This window comes from Oncorhynchus kisutch, linkage group LG25 (assembly GCF_002021735.2).
Source record: "Oncorhynchus kisutch isolate 150728-3 linkage group LG25, Okis_V2, whole genome shotgun sequence".
Classification (NCBI taxonomy): Eukaryota; Metazoa; Chordata; class Actinopteri; order Salmoniformes; family Salmonidae; genus Oncorhynchus; species Oncorhynchus kisutch.
Window position 1 is genome coordinate 42760078 of NC_034198.2, and position 18026 is coordinate 42778103.

General features: G+C 45.2%; 1 protein-coding gene across 1 annotated transcript in view; it reads right to left on the reverse strand.

Moving 5' to 3' along the window:
- Positions 1-18026, reverse strand: part of LOC109885048 (netrin receptor UNC5B-like) — a 124314-nt gene that overhangs the window by 92319 nt on the left and 13969 nt on the right. Inside the window, exon 2 of the mRNA XM_031804852.1 lies at positions 16-240. Coding sequence (XP_031660712.1) covers positions 16-240 — 225 coding nt within the window. The remainder of the gene's footprint in view (positions 1-15; positions 241-18026) is intronic.

Sequence of the window (18026 nt, forward strand, 5' to 3'; positions counted from 1 at the left end):
GTACTATTCCTGTACCTGTGATCTGGTCGAGGCTCTCTTTGGTCACATGATCGTTCTGGTTGACCCACTCTCCATTACATTTGAAGTATATCTGCGTAGCGGGGGCGGCCCTACAGCGGAGCTGCACCGGACGGTTCTTCACGACAAACCCATCCTCGGGTTCCAGCTGGAACTCTGGGAGAGGTTCTGCCGGGGCGGAGGGGAAGGAGTCTGATACCACCTCGCTGTAGTCACTGGTCTCTAAGGAGAGAAAGAGAGACAAACAGAAAGAGAGAGAGACAGAGAAAGAGAGAGATAGAATGAGAGAGAGAAACAGAAAGAGAGACGAATAGAAAAGAGAGAGACAGAAAGAGAGAGATAGAATGAGAGAGAGAAACAGAGAAAGAGAGACGAATAGAAAGAGAGAGACAGAGAAAGAGAGAGATAGAATGAGAGAGAGAAACAGAGAAAGAGAGAGCGAACCCATTAGAAAATACATTTGCCTAAATGATAGAAATTACTCCTTTCTATACAGAAATATATAAACTCAGAAAAAACCGAAACGTCTTCTCACTGTCAACTGCGAAACGTCACTGTCAACTGCGTTTATTTTCAGCAAACTTAACATGTGTAAATATTTGTATGAACATAACAAGATTCAACAACTGAGACATAAACTGAACAAGTTCCACAAACATGTGACTAACAGAAATGGAATAATGTGTCCCTGAACAAAGGGGGGTTAAAATCAAAAGTAACAGTCAGTATCTGGTGTGGCCACCAGCTGCATTAAGTACTGCAGTGCATCTCCTCCTCATGGACTGCACCAGATTTGACAGTTCTTGCTGTGAGATGTTACCCCACTCTTCCACCAAGGTACCTGCAAATTCCCAGACATTTCTGGGGGGAATGGCCCTAGCCCTCACCCTCCGATTCAACAGGTCCCAGACGTGCTCAATGGGATTGAGATCCGGGCTCTTCACTGACCATGACAGAACACTGACATTCCTGTCTTGCAGGAAATCACGCACAGAACGAGCAGTATGGCTGATGGCATTGTCATGCTGGAGGGTCATCTCAGGATGAGCCTGCAGGAAGGGTACCACATGAGGGAGGAGGATGTCTTTCCTGTAACGCACAGCGTTGAGATTGCCTGCAATGACAACAAGCTCAGTCCGATGATGCTGTGACACACGGCCCCAGTCCATGACTGACCCTCCACTTCCAAATCGATCCCGTTCCAGAGTACAGGTCTCGGTGTAACGCTCATTCCTTCGACCATAAACGCGAATCCGACCATCACCCCTGGTGAGACAAAACCGCGACTCGTCAGTGAAGAGCACTTTTTGCCAGTCCTGTCTGGTCCAGCGACGATGGATTTGTGCCCATAGGCGATGTTGTTGCCAGTGATGTCGGGTGAGGACCTGCCTTACAACAGGCCTACAAGCCCTCAGTCCAGCCTCTCTCAGCCTATTGTGGACAGTCTGAGCACTGATGGAGGGATTGTGCGTTCCTGGTGTAACTCGGGCAGTTGTTGCATCCTGTACCTGTCCCGCAGGTGTGATGTTCGGATGTACTGATCCTGTGCAGGTGTTGTTACACATGGTCTGCCACTGTGAGGATGATCAGCTGTTCATCCTGTCTCCCTGTAGCGCTGTCTTAGGCTTCTCACAGTACGGACATTGCAATTTATTGCCCTGCAGGCCTCATGCCTCCTTGCAGCATGCCTAAGGCACGTTCACGAAGATGAGCAGGGACCCTGGGCATCTTTCTTTTGGTGTTTTTCAGAGTCAGTAGAAAGGCCTCTTTAGTGTCCTAAGTTTTCAGAACTGTGACCTTAATTGCCTACCGTCTGTAAGCTGTTAGTGTCTTAACGACCGTTCCACAGGTGCATGTTCATTAATTGTTTATGGTCCATTGAACAAGCATGGGAAACAGTGTTTAAACCCTTTACAACGAAGATCTGTGAAGTTATTTGGATTTTTATGAATTATCTTTGAAAGACAGGGTCCTGAAAAAGGCCAGTTTCTGTTTTTGCTGAGTTTATATATATATATATATATATATATATATATATATATATATAGAGAGAGAGAGAGAGAGAGAGAACTTCTGTGAGTGTAATGTTTACTGTTAATTTTGATTGTTTATTTAATTTCTGTATATTATCTACTTCATTGCTTTGGCAATGTTAACATGTTTCCCATGACTATAAAGAGCCATGTTAACATGTTTCCCAGGACAATAAAGAGTCATGTTAACATGTTTCCCAGGCCAATAAAGCCCCTTGAAATGGAATTGAATTGAGAGAGTGATGATAGAGAGAGAACCATGGTTAGGAACAGAAGACACAGTCAGTAAGATAGAGGGAGAGTTAGAGAGAGAGGGTATGCTAATTTGGTATAGAGCAGACCTAACTCACTCCATTAAATTAATCAAAACAGGAACATTCTACATTTGGCTAGAAATTCAAAAGGAAATTATCCTAACAGAGAAAAATGTCCTCCTGTGTGCTACCTATATCCCCCCACTAGAATCTCCATATTTTAACGAAGACAGCTTCTCCATCCTGGAGGGGGAAATCAATCATTTCCAGGCCCAGGGACATGTACTAGTCTGTGGCGACCTAAATGCCAGAACCGGACAAGAACCTGACACCCTCAGCACACAGGGGGACAAACACCTGCCTGGAGGTGACAGCATTCCCTCCCACATATGCCCCCCTAGGCACAACTATGACAACATAACCAACAAAAACGGGTCACAACTTCTGCAGCTCTGTCGCACGCTGGGTATGTACATAGTCAATGGTAGGCTTCGAGGGGACTCCTATGGTAGGTACATCTATAGCTCATCTCTTGGCAGTAGTACTGTAGACTACTTTATCACTGAGGCCTGTGGTGTTGATGGTATCCTCAATGAAATGATCAAATATACAGACAACAAATTCCAATTGGCTATACTAAAACTCTTTAACATCATCCTTAGCTCTGGCATCTTCCCCAATATTTGGAACCAAGGACTGATCACCCCTATCCACAAAAGTGGAGACAAATTTGACCCCAATAACTACCGTGGAATATGCGTCAACAGTAACCTTGGGAAAATCTTCTGCATTATCAACAACAGCAGACTCGTACATTTCCTCAATGAAAACAATGTACTGAGCAAATGTCAAATTGGCTTTTTACCAAATTACCGTACAACAGACCATGTATTCACCCTGCACACCCTAATTGACAACCAAACAAACCAAAACAAAGGCAAAGTCTTCTCATGCTTTGTTGATCTCAAAAAAGCCTTCGACTCAATTTGGCATGAGGGTCTGCTATACAAACTGATGGAAAGTGGTGTTGGGGGTAAAACATACGACATTATAAAATCCATGTACACAAACAACAAGTGTGTGGTTAAAATTGGCAAAAAACACACACATTTCTTCACACAGGGTTGTGGGGTGAGACAGGGATGCAGCTTAAGCCCCACCCTCTTCAACATATATATCAACGAATTGGCGCGGGCACTAGAAAAGTCTGCAGCACCCGGCCTCACCCTACTAGAATCCGAAGTCAAATGTCTGCTGTTTGCTGATGATCTGGTGCTTCTGTCACCAACCAAGGAGGGCCTACAGCAGCACTTAGATCTTATGCACAGATTCTGTCAGACCTGGGCCCTGACAGTAAATCTCAGTAAGACCAAAATAATGGTGTTTCAAAAAAGGTCCAGTCACCAGGACCACAAATACAAATTCCATCTAGACACTGTTGCCCTAGAGCACACAAAAAACGATACATACCTTGGCCTAAACATCAGGGCCATTCTATGCCATCAAAAGGAACATAAATTTCAACATACCAATTAGGATTTGGCTAAAAATACTTGAAACAGTCATAGAGCCCATTGCCCTTTATGGTTGTGAGGTCTGGGGTCCGCTCACCAACCAAGACTTCACAAAATGGGACAAACACCAAATTGAGACTCTGCACGCAGAATTCTGCAAAAATAACCTCCATGTACAACGTAGAACACCAAATAATGCATGCAGAGCAGAATTAGGCCGATACCCACTAATTATCAAAATCCAGAAAAGAGACGTTAAATTCTATAACCACCTAAAAGGAAGCGATTCCCAAATCTTCCACAACAAAGCCATCACCTACAGAGAGATGAACCTGGAGAAGAGTCCCCTAAGCAAGCTGGTCCTGGGGCTCTGTTCACAAACACAAACACACCCCACAGAACCCCAGGACAGCAGCACAATTAGACCCAACGAATTCATGAGAAAACAAAAAGATAATTACTTGATACATTGGAAAGAATTAACAAAAACACAGAGCAAACTAGAATGCTATTTGGCCCTACACAGAGAGTACACAGCGGCAGAATACCTGACCACTGTGACTGACCCCAAAATTAAGGGAAGCTTTGACTATGTACAGACTCGGTGAGCATAGCCTTGCTATTGAGAAAGGCCGCCGTAGGCAGACATGGCTCTCAAGAGAAGACAGGCTATGTGCTCACTGCCCACAAAATGAGGTGGAAACTGAGCTGCACTTCCTAACCTCCTGCCCAATGTATGACCATTTTAGAGAGACATATTTCCCTCAGATTACACAGATCCACAAAGAATTCGAAAACAAAATCCAATTTAGATAAACTCCCATATCTACTGGGTGAAATTCCACAGTGTGCCATCACAGCAGCAAGATTTGTAACCTGTTGCCACGAGAAAAGGGCAACCAGTGAAGAACACACACCATTGTAAATACAACCCATATTTATGCTAATTTATTTCCCCTTGTATACCAAAACCATTTGTACATTGTTAAAACACTGTATATATATATATAATATGACATTTGTAATGTCTTTGTTTTGAAACTTCTGTATGTGTGATGTTTACTGTTAATTTTTATTGTTTATTTCACTTTATATATTATCTACATCACTTGCTTTGGCAATGTTAACACATGTTTCCCATGCCAATAAAGCCCTTGAATTGAATTGAATTGAAATGAATTGAATTGAGAGAGAACCATGGTTAGGAACAGAAGACACAGTCAGTAAGATAGAGGGAGAGTTAGAGAACCATGGTTAGGAACAGAAGACACAGTCAGTAAGATAGAGAGAGAGAACCATGGTTAGGAACAGAAGACACAGTCAGTAAGATAGAGAGAGAGTTAGAGAGAGAGAACCATGGTTAGGAACAGAAGACACAGTCAGTAAGATAGAGGGAGAGTTAGAGAGAGAGAACCATGGTTAGGAACAGAAGACACAGTCAGTAAGATAGAGGGAGAGTTAGAGAGAGAGAACCATGGTTAGGAACAGAAGACACAGTGAGCTTGAGAATGGAGAGAGTGTGTGTGTGTTTATGTGTGTGTGTGCAAGCCAGCAAGCCAGAAGGTGTGTGTTACAGTAGTGATAGTAATGTGAATCTGTGAGCTTGGCACCCTGACCAATCCTTTATTTCACAAAGTCCTTTAAGGTGTTGATAGGTTGTACCCCCCCTCTGGTTTCAGTCATCTGCCCCATCCAGCCTCTCCGGGAGGTACCATGTCCCTCAGACAGGACCTGACCTTCTAGTGACAGGTCTGGTGTTTACAAATTATCCTCAGATGTTTTCCCCCTGACACATCGCTCCTGGGTGTGTGTGTCTGTGTGTGTTGGAGTGTGTGTGTGTTAGGGTGTTTGTGTGTGTGTGTCTGTGTGTGTTAGGGTGTGTGTGTCTGTGTGTGTTGGAGTGTGTGTGTGTTAGGGTGTTTGTGTGTGTGTGTGTGTGTCTGTGTGTGTTAGGGTGTGTGTGTGTGTGTGTGTGTGTGTGTGTGTGTGTGTGTGTGTGTTAGGGTGTGTGTGTGTTAGGGTGTGTGTGTGTGTGTGTTAGGGTGTGTTAGGGTGTGTGTGTGTTAGGGTGTTTGTGTGTGTGTGTCTGTGTGTGTTGGAGTGTGTGTGTGTTAGGGTGTTTGCGTGTGTGTGTCTGTGTGTGTTAGGTTGTGTGTGTGTTAGGGTGTGTGTGTGTGTGTGTGTGTCTGTGTGTGTTAGGGTGTGTGTGTGTTAGGGTGTGTGTGTGTGTGTGTGTTAGGGTGTGTGTGTGTTAGGGTGTGTGTGTGTGTGTTAGGGTGTGTTAGGGTGTGTGTGTGTGTGTTAGGGTGTGTGTGTCTGTGTGTGTTAGGGTGCGTGTTGGAGTGTGTGTGTGTGTTAGGATGTGTGTGTGTGTTAGGATGTGTGTGTGTGTGTGTTAGGATGTTTGTGTGTTAGGGTGTGTGTGTGTTAGGATGTGTGTGTGTGTTAGGATGTGTGTGTTAGGATGTGTGTGTGTGTTAGGATGTGTGTGTGTGTTAGAATGTTCGTGTGTTAGGGTGTTTGTGTGTTAGGGTGTTTGTGTGTTAGGATGTGTGTGTGTGTTAGGATGTGTGTGTGTTAGGATGTGTGTGTGTGTTAGGATGTGTGTGTGTGTTAGGATGTGTGTGTGTGTTAGGATGTGTGTGTGTGTTAGGATGTGTGTGTGTGTTAGGGTGTGTGTGTGTGTTAGGGTGTGTGTGTGTTAGGATGTGGGGGTGTGTGTGTGTGTTAGGGGGTGTGTTAGGGTGTGTGTGTGTTAGGGGGTGTGTTAGGGTGTGTGTGTTAGGGGGTGTGTTAGGGTGTGTGTTGGAGTGTGTGCATCACTAGCCACTTTAACCAATGCCACTTTATATAATGTTTACATACCCTACATTACTCATCTCATATGTATATACTGTACTCAATACCATCTACTGTATCTTGCCTATGCAGTTCTATACCATCACTCATTCATATATCTTTATGTACATATTCTTTATCCCTTTACACTTGTGTCTATAAGGCAGTAGTTTTGGAATTGTTAGTTAGATTACTTGTTGGTTATTACTGCATTGTCGGAACGAGAAGCACAAGCATTTCGCTACACTCACATTAACATCTGCTAACCATGTGTATGTGACCATTAACATCTGATAACCATGTGTATGTGACCATTAACATCTGCTAACCATGTGTATGTGACCAATAACATCTGCTGACCATGTGTATGTGACCAATAACATCTGCTGACCATGTGACCAATAACATCTGCTATCCATGTGACCAATAACATCTGCTAACCATGTGTATGTAACCAATAACATCTGCTAACCATGTGTATATGACCATTAACATCTGCTAACCATGTGTATATGACCATTAACATCTGCTAACCATGTGTATATGACCATTAACATCTGCTAACCATGTGTATATGACCATTAACATCTGCTAACCATGTGTATGTGACCAATAACATCTGCTGACCATGTGTATGTGACCATTAACATCTGCTAACCATGTGACCAATAACATCTGCTAACCATGTGACCAATAACATCTGCTAACCATGTGACCAATAACATCTGCTAACCATGTGACCAATAACATCTGCTAACCATGTGACCAATAACATCTGCTAACCATGTGACCAATAACATCTGCTAACCATGTGACCAATAACATCTGCTAACCATGTGACCAATAACATCTGCTAACCATGTGTATGTGACCATTAACATCTGCTAACCATGTGTATGTGACAAACGAAATTAGATTAGATTTTTTAGGGTTGCCGTGGTCCCGGACAACAGGACGATTATAATTGGGATGCATTGGGTGCTTAATCCACGGTGAGTAACAAATCACATTTACAAATATGGTAATGAATCTTAACAGAACTCATGTAATGAATCAGCCAATGAAATGTCATTTTCAAAACATTTGCCAAAAAAATGCAATGAGTTGGAAAACACCATTCTAAACAACACACCTGATGTGCCAGAGATTCCATATGTGCCCGAGATTCCATATGTGCCAAAGATTCCATATGTGCCAGAGATTCCATATGTGCCTGAGATTCCATATGTGCCAGAGATTCCATATGTGCCAGAGATTCTATATGTGCCCGAGATTCCATATGTGCCCGAGATTCCATATGTGCCAGAGATTCCATATGTGCCCGCGATTCCATATGTGCCAAAGATTCCATATGTGCCAGAGATTCTATATGTGCCCGAGATTCCATATGTGCCAGAGATTCCATATGTGCCAGAGATTCCATATGTGCCAGAGATTCCATATGTGCCAGAGATGCCATATGTGCCAGAGATTCCATATGTGCCAAAGATTCCATATGTGCCAGATATTCCATATGTGCCAGAGAGTCCATATGTGCCAGAGATTCCATATGTGCCAGAGATTCCATATGTGCCAAAGATTCCGTATGTGCCAGAGATTCCATATGTGCCAGAGATTCCATATGTGCCATAGATTCCATATGTGCCAGAGATTCCATATGTGCCAACGATTCCATATGTGCCGGAGATTCCGTATGTGCCAGAGATTCCATATGTGCCAGAGATTCCATATGTGCCAGAGATTCCATATGTGCCAGATTCCATATGTGCCAGAGATTCCGTATGTGCCAGAGATTCCATATGTGCCAGAGATTCCATATGTGCCAGAGATTCCACACCTATGACGGGTTACCCTGGGGCGGCAGGGTAGCCTAGTGGTTAGAGTGTTGGACTAATAACCGAAAGGTTGCAAGTTCAAATCCCTGAGCTGACAAGGTACAAATCTGTCGTTCTGCCCCTGAACAGGCAGTTAACCCACTGTTCCTAGGCCGTCATTGAAAATAAGAATTTGTTCTTAACTGACTTGCCTAGTTAAATAAAGGTAAAATCAAATAAAAAATGATATAACCAGGATTGGCTTCAAACAAATAAAGTTGATATGAAAATCAACAGAACAGGAGTGAAAAATGCATAGCACTGGGTCGAATTAGGGAAGTCATTATTATATTATAAATTAAATTATATATAATTACTCCTGTCTATACAAAAATAAATAAAATACTTCAAAAAATACTTCCCCAGAAAGTATGACTTAGTCACAGAGGAATCGAGCTCCCTATAGGCTATATCATTAGCTTACTACAGACCCGGGTTCGATCCTAGGCTGTGTCGCAGCCGACTGCGACCGGGAGACCCATGATGCAGCGCACAAGTGCAGTGATGGAAAATGCGGTAAAAAGTACAAATAAAATTATAAAACGATAACACTAAAATATTCAGTTGTCGATTATTTCAAATCACAAGCTTGTGGGCCTATTTGGAAAGCCCACGCGCGGCAATAGGCCCAGCTGATTATAGAGTTCAGACTGTCACTGGAAAGCATCTAAAATATGTGAAGATAATGTGGCTTGAGTATCATTTAAAATGTTGCGACAAGAAGAAGGGGAGGGTGGAGATATAGGACAGTCTCTCTCCAGAATGGCTCAGCAGGGCAGGGGCGGGTGGAGATATAGGACAGTCTCTCTCCAGAATGGCTCAGCAGGGCAGGGGAGGGTGGAGATATAGGACAGTCTCTCTCCAGAATGGCTCAGCAGGGCAGGGGATGGTGGAGATATAGGACAGTCTCTCTCCAGAATGGCTCAGCAGGGCAGGGGAGGGTGGAGATATAGGACAGTCTCTCTCCAGAATGGCTCAGCAGGGCAGGGGAGGGTGGAGATATAGGACAGTCTCTCTCCAGAATGGCTCAGCAGGGCAGGGGAGGGTGGAGATATAGGACAGTCTCTCTCCAGAATGGCTCAGCAGGGCAGGGGATGGTGGAGATATAGGACAGTCTCTCTCCAGAATGGCTCAGCAGGGCAGGGGAGGGTGGGGTGGAGATATAGGACAGTCTCTCTCCAGAATGGCTCAGCAGGGCAGGGGCGGGTGGAGATATAGGACAGTCTCTCTCCAGAATGGCTCAGCAGGGCAGGGGAGGGTGGGGTGGAGATATAGGACAGTCTCTCTCCAGAATGGCTCAGCAGGGCAGGGGCGGGTGGAGATATAGGACAGTCTCTCTCCAGAATGGCTCAGCAGGGCAGGGGCGGGTGGAGATATAGGACAGTCTCTCTCCAGAATGGCTCAGCAGGGCAGGGGATGGTGGAGATATAGGACAGTCTCTCTCCAGAATGGCTCAGCAGGGCAGGGGAGGGTGGAGATATAGGACAGTCTCTCTCCAGAATGGCTCAGCAGGGCAGGGGAGGGTGGAGATATAGGACAGTCTCTCTCCAGAATGGCTCAGCAGGGCAGGGGAGGGTGGAGATATAGGACAGTCTCTCTCCAGAATGGCTCAGCAGGGCAGGGGATGGTGGAGATATAGGACAGTCTCTCTCCAGAATGGCTCAGCAGGGCAGGGGAGGGTGGAGATATAGGACAGACTCTCTCCAGAATGGCTCAGCAGGGCAGGGAAGGGGAGGGTGGAGATATAGGACAGTCTCTCTCCAGAATGGCTCAGCAGGGAAGGGGAGGGTGGAGATATAGGACAGTCTCTCTCCAGAATGGCTCAGCAGGGCAGGGGATGGTGGAGATATAGGACAGTCTCTCTCCAGAATGGCTCAGCAGGGCAGGGGATGGTGGAGATATAGGACAGTCTCTCTCCAGAATGGCTCAGCAGGGCAGGGGAGGGTGGAGATATAGGACAGACTCTCTCCAGAATGGCTCAGCAGGGCAGGGGATGGTGGAGATATAGGACAGTCTCTCTCCAGAATGGCTCAGCAGGGCAGGGGATGGTGGAGATATAGGACAGTCTCTCTCCAGAATGGCTCAGCAGGGCAGGGGAGGGTGGAGATATAGGACAGTCTCTCTCCAGAATGGCTCAGCAGGGCAGGGGATGGTGGAGATATAGGACAGTCTCTCTCCAGAATGGCTCAGCAGGGCAGGGGATGGTGGAGATATAGGACAGTCTCTCTCCAGAATGGCTCAGCAGGGCAGGGGAGGGTGGGGTGGAGATATAGGACAGTCTCTCTCCAGAATGGCTCAGCAGGGCAGGGGAGGGTGGGGTGGAGATATAGGACAGTCTCTCTCCAGAATGGCTCAGCAGGGCAGGGGAGGGTGGAGATATAGGACAGACTCTCTCCAGAATGGCTCAGCAGGGAAGGGGAGGGTGGAGATATAGGACAGACTCTCTCCAGAATGGCTCAGCAGGGCAGGGGCGGGTGGAGATATAGGACAGTCTCTCTCCAGAATGGCTCAGCAGGGCAGGGGCGGGTGGAGATATAGGACAGACTCTCTCCAGAATGGCTCAGCAGGGAAGGGGAGGGTGGAGATATAGGACAGACTCTCTCCAGAATGGCTCAGCAGGGCAGGGGAGGGTGGAGATATAGGACAGACTCTCTCCAGAATGGCTCAGCAGGGCAGGGGCGGGTGGAGATATAGGACAGTCTCTCTCCAGAATGGCTCAGCAGGGCAGGGGCGGGTGGAGATATAGGACAGACTCTCTCCAGAATGGCTCAGCAGGGCAGGGGAGGGTGGAGATATAGGACAGACTCTCTCCAGAATGGCTCAGCAGGGCAGGGGCGGGTGGAGATATAGGACAGACTCTCTCCAGAATGGCTCAGCAGGGCAGGGGCGGGTGGAGATATAGGACAGTCTCTCTCCAGAATGGCTCAGCAGGGCAGGGGTGTGTGGAAATACTGGAGAGTCTCTCTCCAGAATGTCTCAGCTGTCTCAGGACAATTCTTGCCCTCATTCATTCCTTCATTGTTTGCCCTTTTGTTACGAATTCTCCATTACATACGTCACCAGTAGTACATTTACTATTCATCTCCATCATTTGGTTCATTTCTGTTAATCCATGTATTAATGACATCGTTTGGTTCATTTCTGTTAATCCATGTATTAATGACATTGTTTGGTTCATTTCTGTTAATCCATGTATTAATGACATCGTTTGGTTCATTTCTGTTAATCCATGTATTAATGACATCGTTTGGTTCATTTCTGTTAATCCATGTATTAATGACATCGTTTGGTTCATTTCTGTTAACCCATGTATTAATGACATCGTTTGGTTCATTTCTGTTAATCCATGTATTAATGACATCGTTTGGTTCATTTCTGTTAATCCATGTATTAATGACATCGTTTGGTTCATTTCTGTTAATCCATGTATTAATGACATCGTTTGGTTCATTTCTGTTAATCCATGTATTAATGACATCGTTTGCAGAGTTCACAACCTGCTACACACAGATTTGTAAATGTTTTCATTGTCTGTTGTTTGTTTGGCTCCGTGTGAACAATGTGTCTGGTTTCTCCTGATCAGTAAGTATGTTTTCAAAATGCATACTGCCTCCTGCTTACATTAAAAAGTGGTATGTGATGCTCTGATAACCTGTTGCCTGCACTTGAATGGTGAATGGGAGGTTTAATGATTGACTTCAATGACCAGATTAGAAATAAAGATAGTAGCTATTTTTTAGCCGTGCAACAAAATGTTGAAATGTGATTTGCATTTACAATGGTTGAGCAATGAAATTGTTTATAAAAGTACGTTTCACTCCAGCAGCAACCAGCTTAAATAAATTAATAAAATCCTGCTCAAAATAAAAACAAAAATGTCCATTATAAATCACAATGTGGGTCAGGTGATTTGAAAGCTTGTTCTATTGCCAACATGACTAGTAGTTATAAAAGACGACATTACGGTGTTAAGCTTTCACAAGGCAATTCAGAGAAACAGATCGTAATTATGGTGCGCATAGAAAGGAGTCATGAGTGCTTAAATAAATAATCTATCTTAAAATCATGAGTCCAGTTGAGGAGATAAAATCATATAAAATCCGCTCTGTATGCTGTCCATGAATATGATACTTGATGACTAACACATTAATTCCACAAAATTATGCAAATTAACCTAGAGACCGATAAGCATGATGGGTCAAATGAACTTGGAACATAAAACGCAACAGGCAACAATTTGAACCATTTTACTGAGTTATAATTCATAAAGGAAATCAGTCAATTGAAATATTCTGCGGATTTCACATGACTGGGAATACAGATATGCATCTGTTGTTTCACTGATACCTTAAATAAAAGGGTAGGGACGTGGATCAGGAAACCAGTCAGTATCTGGTGTGGATCAGGAAACCAGTCAGTATCTGGTGTGGATCAGAAACAAGTCAGTATCTGGTTCCACCATTTGCCTCATGCAGCGCGACACCTCTCCTTCACATAGAGTTAATCAGGCTGTTGATTGTGGTCTGTGGAATGTTGTTCTACTCCTCTTCAATGGCTGTGTGAAGTTTCTGGATATTGGCAGGAACTGGAACATGCTGTCGTACACGTCGATCCAGAGCATCCCAAACATGCTCAATTAGTGACATGTCTGGTGAGTGTGCAGGTCATGGAAGAACTGGGACATTTTCAGCTTCCAGGAATTGTGTCCAGATCCTTGCAACATGGGGCTGTGCATTATCATGCTGAAACATGAGGTGACGGCGGAGGATGAATGGCACAACAATGGGCCTCAGGATCTCATCACGGTATCTCTGCATTCAAATTGCCATCGATAAAATGCAATTGTGTTTGTTGTCTGTAGCTTATGCCTTCCCACACCATACCCCCACCGCCACCATGGGTAACTCAGTTCACAACGTTGACATCAGTAAACACCATACCATAACCCCACCATGGGGCACTCTGTTCACAACGTTGACATCAGTAAACACCATACCATAACCCCACCTCCACCATGGGGCCCTCTGTTCACAACGTTGACATCAGCAAACACCATACCATAACCCCACCGCCACCATGGGGCCCTCTGTTCACAACGTTGACATCAGTAAACACCATACCATAACCCCACCATGGGGCACTCTGTTCACAACGTTGACATCAGTAAACACCATCCCATAACCCCACCATGGGGCCCTCTGTTCCCAACGTTGACATCAGTAAACACCATACCATAACCCCACCATGGGGCCCTCTGTTCACAACGTTGACATCAGTAAACACCATACCATAACCCCACCTCCACCATGGGGCCCTCTGTTCACAACGTTGACATCAGCAAACACCATACCATAACCCCACCTCCACCATGGGGCACTCTGTTCACAACGTTGACATCAGTAAACACCATACCATAACCCCACCATGGGGCACTCTGTTCACAACGTTGACATCAGTAAACACCATACCATAACCCCACCTCCACCATGGGGCCCTCTACACGCTGTCTGCCATCTGCCCGTAGAGTTGAAAGCGCGATTCGCTCCGTGAAGAACTTCTCCAATGTGCCATTGGCCACTGAAGTCGGTCACGACGCCAAACTGCAGTCAGGGTGAAGACCCTGGTGAGGATGACGAGCAGATGAGCTTCCCTGAGATGGTTTCTGACAGTTGGTGCAGAAATAATTTGTTTGTGCAAACCCACAGTTTCATCAGCTGTCCAGGTGGCTGGTCTCAGACGATCCCGCAGGTGGAGAAGCCAGATGTGGGCTCCCGAGTGGTGCAGCGGTCTAAGGCACTGCATCTCAGTGCTAGAGGCATTAATACAGACCCTGGTTCAATTCCAGGCTGTATCACAACCGGTTGTGATTGGGATTCCCATAGGACAGCGCACAATTGACCCAGCGTTGTCCGGGTTAGGGTTTGGTCGGGGTAGGCAGTCATTGTAAATAAGAATTTGTTCTTAACTGACTTGCCTAGATACATTAAAAAAAATATATAATGTGGAGGTCCTGGACAGGCATGGTTACATGGGGTTTGTGGTTGTGAGGCCGGTTGGATGTGCTGCCAAATTCTCTAAAATGTCATTGGAGATAGCCCATCAGCATTCAATTCTCTGGCAACAGTTCTGGTGGACATTCTTGCAGTCAATATGCCAATTGCACGCTTCCTCAAAACTTGAGACATCTGTGGCATTGTGTTATGTGACAAAACTGCACATTTTAGAGTGGTCTTTTATTGTCCCCAGCACAAGGTTCACCTGTGTAATGAGCATACTGTTTAATCAGCTTCTTGATGTGCCACACATGTCAGGGGGATGGATTATCTTGTCAAAGGAGAAATGCTCACTAACAGGGATCTAAACAAATTTGTGAACACAATTTGAGAGAAATCCGCTTTTTGTCCATATGGAACATTTTCTGTGATCTTTTGGACCAACATTTTACATGTTGCTTTCAGTGTATTTATATCCACTGGTATTTCCATCAATGAATAAAAAACATTATTTTGCAATGGATTTATTGGCCGGCAACAGTTTTATGGACTTTTATATATTTTTATCAGCCAAAAGCACGACAACAGGAAACAATGGTGTGATAGAGAGAGAGAGGGTGAGAGTGAGTTTCAGTCTCTCACTGGGAGAAGTGTCACTTAACATAAACTACTAGTAGAAACCCTGGTGTGATAGAGAGAGAGAGGGTGAGAGTGAGTTTCAGTCTCTCACTGGGAGAAGTGTCACTTAACATAAACTACTAGTAGAAACCCTGGTGTGATAGAGAGAGAGAGGGTGAGAGTGAGTTTCAGTCTCTCACTGGGAGAAGTGTCACTTAACATAAACTACTAGTAGAAACCCTGGTGTGATAGAGAGAGAGAGGGTGAGAGTGAGTTTCAGTCTCTCACTGGGAGAAGTGTCACTTAACATAAACTACTAGTAGAAACCCTGGTGTGATAGAGAGAGAGAGGGTGAGAGTGAGTTTCAGTCTCTCACTGGGAGAAGTGTCACTTAACATAAACTACTAGTAGAAACCCTGGTGTGATAGAGAGAGAGAGGGTGAGAGTGAGTTTCAGTCTCTCACTGGGAGAAGTGTCACTTAACATAAACTACTAGTAGAAACCCTGGTGTGATAGAGAGAGAGAGGGTGAGAGTGAGTTTCAGTCTCTCACTGGGAGAAGTGTCACTTAACATAAACTACTAGTAGAAACCCTGGTGTGATAGAGAGAGAGAGAGGGTGAGAGTGAGTTTCAGTCTCTCACTGGGAGAAGTGTCACTTAACATAAACTACTAGTAGAAACCCTGGTGTGATAGAGAGAGAGAGGGTGAGAGTGAGTTTCAGTCTCTCACTGGGAGAAGTGTCACTTAACATAAACTACTAGTAGAAACCCTGGTGTGATAGAGAGAGAGAGGGTGAGAGTGAGTTTCAGTCTCTCACTGGGAGAAGTGTCACTTAACATAAACTAGTAGTAACACCCAGCCTGCCAGCCTCCCAGTGCCAGCCTCCCAGTCTTCCAGCCTCCCAGCCTGCCAACTTCCCAGTGCCAGCCTCCCAGTGCCAGCCTCCCAGCCAACCTCCCAGTGCCAGCCTCCCAGCCTGCCAGCTTCCCAGCCAACCTCCAAGTGTCAATCTCCCAGTGCCAGCCTGCCAGCCTCCCAGTGCCAGCCTCCCAGCCAGGCAGCCTCCCACCCAGCGCTGCCAGCCACCCAGCCAGCCTCCCAGTCAGCCTCCCACCCACCGAGCCAGCCTCCCACCCAGCGCTGCCAGCCAGCCTCCCAGCCAGCCAGCCTCCCAGTCAGCCTCCCACCCAGCGCTGCCAGCCAGCCAGCCTCCCAGTCAGCCTCCCAGTCAGCCAAGAGGAGAGTTGAGCAGAGGAGAGCCAGTAGCAGAATAATCTTATCAGAGAGAGTACTTTACTTCAACCTCTACCTTCTCGTGGCCTTGACAGACTTACAGAGACAGAAGTTTTGATTTCTCTGAATTCAATTCAATTGAAGGTGCTTTATTGCCATAGGAAGCATACAATGCCTTAGGAAAGTATTCAGACCCCCTTCCCCTTTTCCACATTTTGTTACATTACAGCCTTATTCTACCATGGATTAAATAAAAACATTCATCAATCTACAGACAATAATAACAATGACAAAACAGTTTAGACATTTTTTCAACCGTATTAAAAATACCTTATTTATTTAAAACAGAAATACCTTATTTACATAAGTATTCAGACCCTTTGCTATGAGACTCTAAATTGTGCATCCTGTTTCCATGGATCATCCTTGAGATGTTTCTACAACTTGATTGGAGTCCACCTGTGATAAATTCAATTCATTGGACATGATTTGGAAAGGCAAACACCTGTCTAGATAAGGTCCCACAGTTGACAGTGCATGTCAGAGCAGAAACCAAGCCATGAGGTCGAAGGAATTGTCCATAGAGCTCCGAGACAGCATTGTGTCGAGACACAGATCTGGGGAAGGGTACCAAAACATTTCTGCAACATTGAAGGTCCCCAAGAACACAGTGGCCTCCATCATTCTTAAATGGAAGAAGTTTGGAACCACCAAGACTCTTCCTAGAGCTGGCCGCCCGGCCAAACTGAGCAGTCGGGGGAGAAGGGCCTTGGTCAGGGAAGTGACCAAGAACTCGATGGTCACTCTGACAGAGCTCTAGAGTTCCTATGTGGAGATAGGAGAACGTTCCAGAAAGACAAACATCTCTGCAGCACTCCAAAATCAGGCATTTATGGTAGAGTGGAAAGACGGAAGCCACTCTTCAGGAAAAGGCACATGACAGCCCACTTGGAGTTTGCCAAAAGGCACATGACAGCCCACTTGGAGTTTGCCAAAAGGCACCTAAGACTCTCAGACCATGAGACAACCTGGCACCATCCCTACCGTGAAGCATGGTGGTGGCAGCATCCCTACCGTGAAGCATGGTGGTGGCAGCATCCCTACCGTGAAGCATGGTGGTGGCAGCATCATGCTGTGGGGATCGAGGCAAAGATGAAAAGAGCAAAGAACAGAGAGATCCTTGATGAAAATCGGCTCCAGACCTCAGACTGGGGCGACGGTTCACCTTCCAACAGGACAACGACACTAAGCACACAGCCAAGACAACGCAGGAGTGGCTTCGGGATGAGTCTTTTTTAAAATAAATTAGCAAACATTTCTAAAAAACCTGTTTTTGTTATGTCATTATGATATAGATTAATGCGGGGAAAAAACCATTTAATACACATTATAATACGGTTACAGAATGTGGAAAACGCCAAGGGGTCTTAATACTTTACCAAAGTGAAATAGATAATTATTTAATTAATTTAATTAATTAAACTGAAAAAAAAACTGTTTAAAAAAAAAACACATTTCAAATGTCATATTATGTGAAAATAGTTAAAGTAGAAAAGGGAAAATAAATAAGCATAAATATAGATTGTATTTACAATGGTGTTTGTTCTTCACTGGTTGCCCTTTTCTTGTGGCAACAGGTCACAAATCTTG